This window comes from Hyaena hyaena, unplaced genomic scaffold (genome assembly GCF_003009895.1).
Source record: "Hyaena hyaena isolate Hyena2069 unplaced genomic scaffold, ASM300989v1 scaffold_262, whole genome shotgun sequence".
Lineage (NCBI taxonomy): Eukaryota > Metazoa > Chordata > Mammalia > Carnivora > Hyaenidae > Hyaena > Hyaena hyaena.
The window spans coordinates 160,907-172,515 of NW_024080895.1; the positions used below are offsets into that span (position 1 = coordinate 160,907).

Consider the following 11,609-nt stretch of genomic DNA (forward strand, 5'->3'; position numbering starts at 1 on the left):
TGGGGGGTGGGGATTGCTATTAGCCTGTACTTTGCCTTCAGCTTGTCCCAAGCTCCTTCATCAGGCTCCAGTATGTCTGCCCAGTCTTGTTTCTCACTATTTCTCTAAAATAACTTTCTCTTCAGGCCAAGCTAGTCTACTTACTATTGTACATCATATATCCTGTTCTGCAGCAATTCTTTCCATTCTCGTATATGGAATATTCTCTCTCATTCATGATAAGCAAAATGCCCACCATTCATAGGATCCAGTTCAAATCCTATCTCTTTAGTGAAACAAACTCTTTACAGACTCTTCAACTAAAAGGAACCTCCTTCACTTCTGAATTCCTCTGCACTCTCACATTCAACAGGAAACAAGTGCCACATATGAGAAAGAAATAAATGTTACTTGAGTGCCAGGAAGAGAACTATTCACTCAAACCATGAGGACTGAAGAAAGCCTCTAAGAGTTGGGGTAATGTTGAACAGGATCTTAAAAAATGACCAATGTGTGTGATTTTGAAAGGTGGTGAGGAGACCATTTCTGACCAAAGGAATATCATTAACACAGAGAGGAACATCGGAAAATAGAAGCCATGTTTTGCAATGATTCATGTAAATGAAAAAAAAAATTGCACAAAAGGTACAAAGAGAACAGTAAAAAGACCTAAAGCTTGAAAGTTAGTCACATTCATATTATGCAAGGTCATGAATATCGTGATAGGGAGCTCAGACACTGTCTGTAACTACTGGAAGGCATCTACAGTTTTTGAGTAGAGAGTAATATGATCTAAAATCCCCATTTTAGAAAGATGAACCTAGCAGCTGTGTGTATCGTGAATTAGTCCAGGAAGAGACTCGAGACTTGGCAACCATAATGAGATCATTGCTAACGATGAAGTAAGGAGATGTCGAAAACGTGAGCACAGTTTATAGAAAGGAAAGCATGGATCCCAAAAGTCTCAGTAGAGGTGGAAAATATAAGAATTGGTAACAGATTGGATGTGGGAGGTGAGAGAGGAGAAATGTTGAAGATGGATCCAAGATTTCTAGGCTGGAAAACTTGTGGCTAACTGGTAACACCATTGAGGGAAAAGAGAATTAATTCTGTTTTAGATACATTGAATTTAGACACACTGAACCAAAGCCAGTGCAAAATAGTAACATCAAGAGTTCCAGCTAAAAAATGGAATGCTAATCTAGAGTTTAGGAGAAACTTAGGGAATTTAGATGTAAATTTGAGAGAAATTTGCATGAAGACTATTAGTGGTAGAAATTGCTGAGGGGGTAGAGAGGAAGAGAGAAGAGCGATGGGGAAAGAGAGTTAAAGGGCTTGTCAGGTTGATGGCTTACCATCTGAGGCAGATGAATGGACAACCCCTCATGGATGTATAGTGTTTCTATTCAACTATCACCTGGACATAAATGACTCAGAAATATGTACCTCTGGCCACAGGCTTCTCCCAAACTGAATTGACTCTTCAGTTATTCACTAGAATCTTCAACATCAGCCTATCTAAGAAGGAACTCCTCACCACCTCCAAATCATCCCCTCTTCTCGAATTTTCCCTTTGTCTCATTGGTGCTACCTTTCGTCCCATCCCCTAGATTCATGTTTGTGTCTAAGTCTTTCTTCTCCTTTCTAGTGCCTATACCTTATTTAAATTCAGGTCCTAATTATTCTTTGTAGAATAATTACAGTGCCTTTTTCAGTATTCTCCTCATGCCCCCCCACCCACACACACACACGCACAACATATAATTCAATGATCAGAAGCAGTTTAAGCACTGCACCAGGCCAGGTTAGTAACCTCAGCCTGAGAGCTGCTGTCGCTCCTTTTACTAATCTTGGCTGCTGTTTCAGATTTAAATTCCCTTTTAAAAGAATGTCTTTGGGGCACCTGGGTGGCTCAGTAGGTTATGAGTCAACTTCAGTCAACTTTGGCTCAAGTCATGATCTCATAGTTCATGGGTCTGAGCCCTACATCCCTACATCGGGCTCTGTGCTGACAGCTCAAAGCCTGGAGCCTGCTTCGGATTCTGTGTCTCCCTCTCTCTCTGCCCCTCCCCCACTATTCTCTGCTTCTCTCTGTCTCAATAACAAATAAACATTAAAAAAAAAAAAGAATGTCTTTTATCTTGGGGAGGTGAGTGACGGGATGGGTGAAATCGGTGATGATCTAGGAGTGCACTTGTTGTGATGAGCACTGGGTGACAGATGTTGAATTCAACATTCAACAAGTGTTGAATCACTATATTGTACCCCCGAGACTAATATTACATCAGAATTAAAATTAAATAAATAAATAATAAACTCTATTTCATCGTTTCTACTTTTCCTCCACCTTTTTACTCTTTGTCTTTTCAGTGCAGGGATAGGTAGAACGGGGTGTTTTATTGCTACATCCATCGGCTGTCGACAGTTGAAAGAAGAAGGAGTTGTTGATGCACTCAGCATTGTCTGCCAGCTTCGTGTAGACAGGTGAGTGTCCGCTGGACTGTGCAACAGAGATGTCACTTCACACACAACGTCATCAGCCACAACGTGATCCCATCAGCCTGAGCTGGTAAACATCACAGGCTCCAAAGTCTTCAGTCTCTATAGAGACTTGTGTAAAATGCTTACGTGTACCTTACATTAAAAAGCCATTGAAGAAAGTGTTGTTTGCAACACCGACCATCAAGAGCCCAAAACTGAAAGCTTATGCTCAGTCCTTCCTCATCTCTAATACAGGTATTTACAGGGTAACTGTTCCCACCTGTCTTACGCCCTGGCTCCCTTCATTTACTCTGCATTTTCATTTGCCTGAACTGAGTCATTCACTTCAGGATCTTGAGTGTTTAAAATGAGACATATATCATCTTTTTTCTCAGTCTACTTTTTTTAATGTGAAAAAATGCACATAACAAAATAGATGATCTTCACCATTTTTAACAGTACAATTTAGCGGTGTTGAGTATATTCACATTGTTGTGCCGCCAATCTCCAGAAATCTTTCCATCTGGCAAGACAATGTACCCATTAAACAACAGCTTCCTATTCTCTCCTGCCCCCAGTAAAATTACTTAGCATAACATCCTCAAGATTTATTCATGTGTCAGAATTTCCTTAATTTTTCAGGCTGAATAATATTCCATTTTATGTATACACTGTATATGGGTTATCCATTCATCCATCGATGGATACTTGGTGGCCCCCACCTTTTATCTCTTGTGAATAATGCTGCTATGAACATGGGTGTACAGGCCATTGTAGAGATCCTTTTAGATATATACCCAGAAATGAGATTGTTGGATCATGCAATAATTCTATTTGTAATCTTTTGAGAAACTCTCATACTGTTTTCCACAGTGGCTGCACCATTTATATTTCTATCAACAGTACAGAGGTTCCAAATTCTATACATTTTGCCAATGCTCATGACTTTCTATTTTGTTTTTTGCTTTTTCTCTTTTTTTAATTTTTTTAAATGTTTTATTTATTTCCGAGAGAGAGAAAGAGAGAGAGAGAGAGAGAGAGACAGCATGAGCAGGGGAGGGTCAGAGAGAGAGGGAGACACAGTATCTGAAGCAGACTGTCAGCTCAGAGCCCGACGCGGGGCTCGAACCCACGAACCGTGAGATCATGACCTGAGCTGAAGTCGGCTGCTTAAAAGACTGAGCCACCCAGGCACTCCAGTTTTTTGCCTTTTCTAATGGTAGCTATCCTAATGGGTGTGAGGCAGGAGCGCTGTTTTTATAGAGCAATGATTTGATTGCCTTTGTGATGATCTGTGTTTATCTCTGTTGAAAACAAAATGAACAAGAAAGTTTTCTTCTTCCTTGCTCCACAACTAAGCCTACCCGGCTAAATAAAGAGTTGAGCCAGTGATGGAGAGAGTATACAGATGCTCTTTGAGAACAGGCCCGGAAAAAGATGCTGTACCAGCAAGTGGGCAGCCAGCCTATCTGCCCTGCAATTCAGTGTACTATTGTGGGAATGAGTTGTTCTGCAAGGCTGAACTCCTGAGCTCTCTTCCATCACTCATGCAGCAAATATTTATTAATTACCTCCTATGCCCAAGGCATCATTCTAGATGCTATCAGTATAGCACAACAAGATGAGTGAAGCTTTGCTTTCCTAGAGTTTACATGCTAATGCAAAGAGAGACAGATAGATAATGAAAAAGGAAAGAAAGAAACAGGATAATTTCAGACAGAGATATTTGTTGTGAAGTAAGAAAACAAGAGAGCCATGGGAGAAGAGCCTCTTGCACTTGAGCTCTATGTCCTCCTAAATGTGCAGTTACCTTTAAAGATCCATTCGACAAATATTTATTAAGTACCTACTATGTCCTAGGTCTTTGGATTTTAATAAAAGAGACAAAAGATTGTTCTAAAAATTCAAATATATGTATCATTTAGAGCAGGATCTGTCACATAGTGAGCCTTCAATAAATGTGCACTGTGTTGTTATTATCTTCATTATTATTAAAATTATCAATAGTTTCTCCCATCTCTAAAAATTAAGCATTTAGATCCCTCTGTCTAAATGAGGTTTTCCTTCCCCATCCCTGTTGTTCTGATCTCTTCTTAAACAATGGCTTCCAAGTCCTTATAGGTGTATCTTCCATCTCTTTTTCTTTCAGTTTTGACTGGCTTAATAGAGACTGGTCATTACAGTGGTTAAAATTCTGGCCTCTGGAAACAGATTGCCTGGGTTTGCATCGTGACTGCTCCCATTTTCTGGTTGTGCGGCTTTAGGCAAGTTGTGAGACCTTCCCCTGTCTGGGTTTTCTCTTCTGGAAAATGGAAGTCCTACTTGTATCTACTCTTGTTGTAAGGAGTAAGAAAGAGTAAGATTGTAAGGTTGTGGGGCACCCAGGTGGCTCCGTCAGTTGAGCGTCCGACTTTGGCTCAGGTCGTGATCTTGTCTCGTGGGTTCAAGCCCTGCATCTGGCTCTGTGCTGACAGCTCAAAGCCTGGAGCCTGTTTCAGATTCTGTGTCACCCTCTTTCTCTGCCCCTTCCCTGCCTGCACTTTGTCTCTCACTCAAAAATAAATAAACATTAAAAAAATTTTTAAGGAAAATTATATTTTAAAAAAAGATTGTAAGCTCCTGACACATAATAAACGCAATCACAGTTAGCCACTGTTGTTATCAATATATACAGCGAGAAACCTGAACAGACATCTATAAACTAAAAGTAACAATATATCCCTCCCAGGGCTGCAGTAGTATAAAGATGAGATTACATCCATGACGTACTTAGTAGAACACTTAGCTTACGTTTCTAAAGCTCTCTCTACCCCTCCCACTTCCTTTCCACACCCCACATGTAACTGCTTCCAAAAATATTTTCTTTCTGTACATAAGATCAGCTCCACTGATCTCTCCTCCTTCTTTTACAATTGCTTCCTTAGTCTCCTTCCATCCAGTACTGTCTGTCCAGCTGGAATAGAGTCTAGTTTTTCACTCCAGACTCTGGAACCTACCTTCACCCAGAAGCGGGGCCTGCGTCAGAGGGTAGGGAATAGCACTGGAACAGCCTGGAGCTGTTCCCACAGTGGCCTTGATCTCTCCTGCTTTGTGCTTCCGTAAACAAGCCTCCTGCTGCTGGGGACCCCAAATCCCTCAAGGACTCCGCTGCAAACCCCTGCACCCTGCTCTCTTACTAGCTCAAGCCGAAACTCCGTGAATGCCAGACCCCTACATGAATCTAGGCTGGCTCTGAACAGAGTTGACCTCCCACGCCCTCTCTGAACCCTTTTTGGAGCAATAGTTTTGGGGGAAAATGGGCTTGGTTTGCTCCTTGTTGGGGGCTTTTGTTATTTTAAATCTTGCCTATTCACCCTCCCATCTCCCACCTCCCCCACCTGCTTTTGTAGCCTGACCTCCACCTTGGTTTCCATTTCCCAGTCACATTCCCCTGTCAAATCTACCAAATAGTCCTCTAGCTTTGAGTGGAATCACAAATACATTTTTTAAACCATATCACAATGCCTCCTCTATCGGCTCCTTCCTTCCTAAAGCAAACGGGCAGAAACTTTAGCCTTGGCCTTCCATCACCACCAAGGTCTCCCCACAAGGCTTGTCTTTTTATTGCTGATAGGATCTCCAAAACATATCAAAGCTTCTCTACTGATTCGAAGGCTCCCTACCCCCTTCATTTGAATTACTGCCAATATGTGTCTGGAAATCATTCTAACAGATTCATTAATCAACATCTCTTCTACACACATTCTTTCTAAGCAGCTGCTTCTGTGGTTTATGAAATGGATCCTCTCTTTAAAACCTTCCTTGAAACGTCTTTCCTTTGCCTGCCTGCCTGCCTGCACAGGATCAAAACAGATTTTCTTTTTCTTCTCTTCCTTCTGCTATGCAATTCCTTAGTTATTATGAAAAGCAAGACAAAAACAAAAAATGAAACAAAACAAAACAAAAAAACCCTGCCTCCTTTCCTTCACTCTATCCAACTTCTTTTCCCCCAGGCTTCTTGCCACTTGCTTCAGTTTTTAATTTTTTTTTTCCTGCCATACTTCGTCTTTAAACTTCCAGTTGGTAGGGCACGTGGGTGACTTAGTTGGTTAAGTATATGACTCTAGATTTTGGCTCAGGTCATGATCTCACGGTTCATGAGTTTGAGCCCCGTGCCTGGCTCTACACCTCTGTTCTACTTCGCATTCTCTCTCCCCCTCTTTTTCTCCCCCTTGCCTGCTCACTCCCTCTGAAAGAAAGAAAGAAAGAAAGAAAGAAAGAAAGAAAGAAAGAAAGAAAGAAAGAAAGAAAGAAAGAAAGAAAGAAAGAAGGAAGGAAGGAAGGAAGGAAGGAAGGAAGGAAGGAAGGAANAGAAAGAAAGAAGGAAGGAAGGAAGGAAGGAAGGAAGGAAGGAAGGAAGGAAAGAAAGAAAGAAAAAAAGAAAGAAAGAAAGAAAGAAAGAAAGAAAGAAAGAAAGAAAGAAAGAAAGAAAGAAAGAAGCTTAATTGTTTTAAATAAATAAAATAAAATTCCACTTTGAAGGTGATTGCTGCCATTGCCCATATAATTAACTCATGCCAATAAAAGAAAAACTGGCCCCAGAAAAGCTGAACACCCAGCCCTGTGCTCCTGTGGCTTATCGTTTATCAGTTCTTCAAACCTTGTCTTCAACCCTAGTCTCTGTGGTCACCCTTGCCTTCAGTTCTGACACTGTCTTCAGACATTCCAGAATCCACTATTGACACTTGAAGTCTTTGATCATGGCCTTTCCACCATGGCCTTCAAAACACGTCTCACACATCTCATTTAACTCCCAAAATGAACCCAAACGTAGGAAAAGAGGTGTTCCTTGGCCCTGTCTTGTTAAAAAAAGAGACAAAGAATTCAAGATGTCGAGTAACTTGCCCAAGATCATGTAGCTAAGAAACTGGAGAAATAGATCTCTTTGGAACCCAGGACTTCTGATTTCTAACTCAAAAGGCATGACCATTGTAAATGAAAGTAACCAGTCTTTCGGAACATGTTTATTGCAAAACTGCTTGACAAGAAACATACCTCTTTGATAACGCTTTGCAAATTAAAAAAAAAAAAGAGAGAAGTGGCACCATAATTTTTAAAACAACGTCTAGTATGAATGAGAGCTGTTTCATGAAGAGGTATAGTGATATTGTCAGCAGTTGCCTTAAGAATATAGTTTGAGGAACATAGAAAAGTTGTCTCATCCCAAAATATCTGTCTATGGAAGATGCCTAAAATACCTGTGTATGGTGAATGTCTGAAATACCACTATTAGAGAACCAACCTTTGGTTAAAAGAATCATTCTTTTTTAAAGTTCACTGAATGTGGAGAAGAAGGTGAGAGTGACACTGCTGCTTTCTCACCTATTAGCTCTTTTTTTAAAAAAATAATTATTTATTTTGAGTGGGAGAGAGTGTGCAAGCAGGGGAAAGATGGAGAGAGAGGCTGAGAGAGGGATTCCCAAGTAGGCTCCGCACTTTCAGTGCAGAGCTCAACATGGGGCTTGATCTCATGAACTGAGATCATGACCTGTCAGCTATTAACCCTTTCGTCTAAACAATGTGATCTGTCCTTTCCAGCTAGAGTAAGGTAGCTAGAGAGAACATAACTCCATCCATTAGGAATACATTTGGAACTTAGTTGATGAAGGGGAATTGAAGAGAGGACCCTAGAAGCTGGGTACACCTGAGGCCCTGCAGTGGAGAAGACTAGCTGTGGGCACTGGGAAGGTGAGGGACATGAAAAGGAAGCAAAAGAGCTCTTACAAGGGATTCCTTGGGAAGATCAGCTACCAGGATCTTACCCAAGTAATACCAATGCAATATGAACGTGCAAGGCTTTTTTTTTAATTATTAAATATTTCAAGATGGTGACAGCAGAGCATTAACCCAAATGCAAGGTTCTTCTCAGCATGGGGACAGGGGCTAGTGTGACCCAGGAGCTCATGAGCCCATTGAATTGACCTTGTGGTGAGATGTTTTTAGAATGAATGTAGATGTCCCCAAATCCTGTGTCCAATGGAGCAGGCACCCAAGGTCTCTGCTTAGAGTGGTGCTCCTGAATCTATTCAAGAAACATTTACTAAACACCTACTACTGTACATTCATCAGGCACCTAGGCATAGAAAGATGGATTCCTTGACAGACTTTTCTGGACTGTGTTTCTCAGGGCACAGTTTAATCCCAAATTAAACTATGAGTGCCTGCTAAGTGCCAGACCCTCTTAGAGTGTATGCAGGCAAAAATAAATAAATAAAATAAAATAGGCTCTCAATTAAATGTGAGCTATATACTATATTTCTTAGAAGCCCTCTTCACATGGATAGTCACAGTATATAAAAACATTGAAGAATAGGGGCGCCTGGGTGGCTTAGTCGGTTAAGCGTCCGACTTTCGCTTAGGTCATGATCTCGCGGTTTGTGGGTTCGAGCACCGCGTTGGGCTCTGTGCTGACAGCCAGCTCAGAGCCTGGAGCCTATTTCAGAGTCTGTGTCTCCCTCTCTCTCTGACCCTCCCCTGCTCATGCTGTCTCTCTCTCTCTCTTTCCTAGAAATAAATAAAAATATTTAAAAAAAAAATTGAAGAATCTAGAAAGTCCCCCAGCACAGAAACCCACTTAACTTCCTTTAAGCTCTTTCATATTTAATTTGACCATACAAAACTCTCCTCAAAGCCCATCTAAATGAGACTGAAAGAAGTGGTAAATAATAAATATGAACTGTTCTTTCAAGACATTTGGTGGTGAAGAGAAGACTGGAGGTAGCACAGGGATTTGAGCGTGGGTGGAGACCATTAAAAAGGAGCACCCAGCTGAGTATAATAAGGCTACAAAAGACAGAGCCAATATATCAAGGGGTTGATATTTTATACACTGCAGCATACAAGCTCCACAGGATTTTTCCTTTACTTCCTTACTCCCTTTGACAATGACCTCTACCCACTGGTGATTCAAGGCTGTGCACTGTGCATCTTTTTTTTAATAGTTTACCCCCTACCACTTATGGGAAGTCCAGAGCATGGCCAACAGCAAAGAAGAAAGGCAATGATTTAGATACTTGAAATAGGCTTTTTCCATGACTGATAAGTCAAGAGTTTAAGCATTGAGCATGATCAAAAACCTGACTCCAATGATGATGATGATGATGATGATGATGATGATGATAAATTATCATGCCTGATCATTGTTATTCAACATGAAAAATGCAGGCAATGTGTTCTCTGATCAGAAATCTGTATGCATTTTAGCAAGAAATTCAAATGGTCTGGTTTAGAGATGAGTGTTATGCTGAATGGATATTTCCATTGTAACAACGATGACAAAGCCATTTGGTGGATTCCACATTCTCTGGCAAGATATTATTTTTATTGGCTTTAGGGCAACTTCTATTAATAGATGCGACAGTTCTCGCTGCAGATTCATGAGTCTGTGATTCTCTTTTTAATAATACTTTTGAGCATATTTTGAACTAAATTAGGATTTCTTTTTTTTTCCAAGTAGGAGTTCAAATTCAGTGCAAGGCACCCACAAGTGTTTTATTTAGAAATGTATTCATGGATCATTCCTTCATTCCCATAGCTTTCATTTTTAATTAAAAGATGAAGTAGGTATTGGATAATTGGGACCAAGCACTGGCTGGTGGGACTAGGCAGCAGGCAGCCACTAGAGTATGAGGGGCTGGAGGTCACTGGACCAGAGGTCAAGACGCTTAGTACTAATCCTGGCTGTGCCTTAATTCCATGTGTGACCCCTTGTCCACTCTAGGCCTCTCTGTCTACATAAAAGGAGAAATGGGCATATCAGTAGCACCCCAACCTATTCTGATATGAAGACCCCCCTTTTTTAGAGTAAAATATTCCATGGACTTCAGCTTGATAGTTGTACTTTGAAGCCCTTAATGCTAATAAGTTAATTTTCATTCTGTGACTCAAAACAACACCTACATGCATTTAAAAATTATCGATGTATACATCTGTGTATTTATTTGGTCTGTGATAGTGCTAGATCCACAGATGGATTCAAGGACCCTTCCAAACAGTTGCCTTTTCCATCCTGGGATTCAGTGATTGGGAAGTGATCATCTGGCTCTCTAAACCCCCTTTCAGCTATTTTGTTCTTTGAGTCTTTAAACCTTTGTCTCTGTAGAGAACAATGGAATGGCAGTAACAGACAATCATAACATTTGCCACATACCTACTAGGAAGGGGATGGTTTAAAAGATATGTGGCCAAATATTGTACAAATCCCTCATTCTTCAGGGGGAATCCAAGACCTAAAAGGAGTGAATGATATATCCAAAGTCACATAAAAAATTTTGACTGTCTTTTTTTTTTTTTTTTTTTAACATTCTGAACTGAACTTCCAGTTTTGCTCTAATTAGATTGGCTAAATTCTGGATTTGTTTGGCTTCCAAAACACTGTTGTTTTCTGGAGTGGGAGACTAAATTGGGTTAAACACAGATTGAGAGGACGTTCGCATTCTAATCCTGCCTTTGACGATGACCCTGAACTAGATGCTGTATAAACCAGGGAAAATCATTTATCTCTGATGGTTTCAGTTTAGATTATTATTCATATCTGAATATGATAAATACAATGAAATTTCTACTGGCCAGCATGATGAAAAGGGATTTTGTTTAGTCACATTTTCCTGTTACTAGAAGGTTACCATACATATATAGGTCAACAATTTTTAAAAGCTATGGTGAAAAAAAGGACCCATAACATTGGCACTAAACTAAACCCAATGTAATCATGTTTAGTTAGACCTTCCATATCTTGCTTAAATCTTCTAACCTTAAATATTACCAAATTGTTGTGTCTATACCATCTAGAGAACTCTAGTTGCTGTTAAAGCCAAGCCAACCAGCTTTTACCATATTTAGCTCCTGCTGCAAGATTCATTCAGGCTTGTGTGTACCAGGGTTTTACAGTATCAGATAGTGACGGGCCATTTACACATCAAGTATAAGAAATACATTTGTCCCTTTATTTTTATTTATTTATTTATTTATTTATTTAATATTTTTATTTATTTCTAGGAGAGAGAGAGAGAGAGAGACAGCGTGAGCAGGGGAGGGTCAGAGAGAGAGGGAGTCACAGACTGAAACAGGCTCCAGGCTCTGAGCTGGCAGTCAGCACAGAGCCCGACGCG

At 40.4% G+C, this 11,609-nt stretch overlaps 1 protein-coding gene across 1 annotated transcript in view; it reads left to right on the forward strand.

Annotated features, from left to right (window-relative positions):
- The window catches only part of PTPRR (protein tyrosine phosphatase receptor type R), a 141,173-nt gene that overhangs the window by 120,007 nt on the left and 9,557 nt on the right, over window positions 1–11,609 (forward strand). The window contains 1 exon segment of the mRNA XM_039245606.1: window positions 2,350–2,463. Within this exon segment, the coding sequence (XP_039101537.1) occupies window positions 2,350–2,463 (114 nt within the window).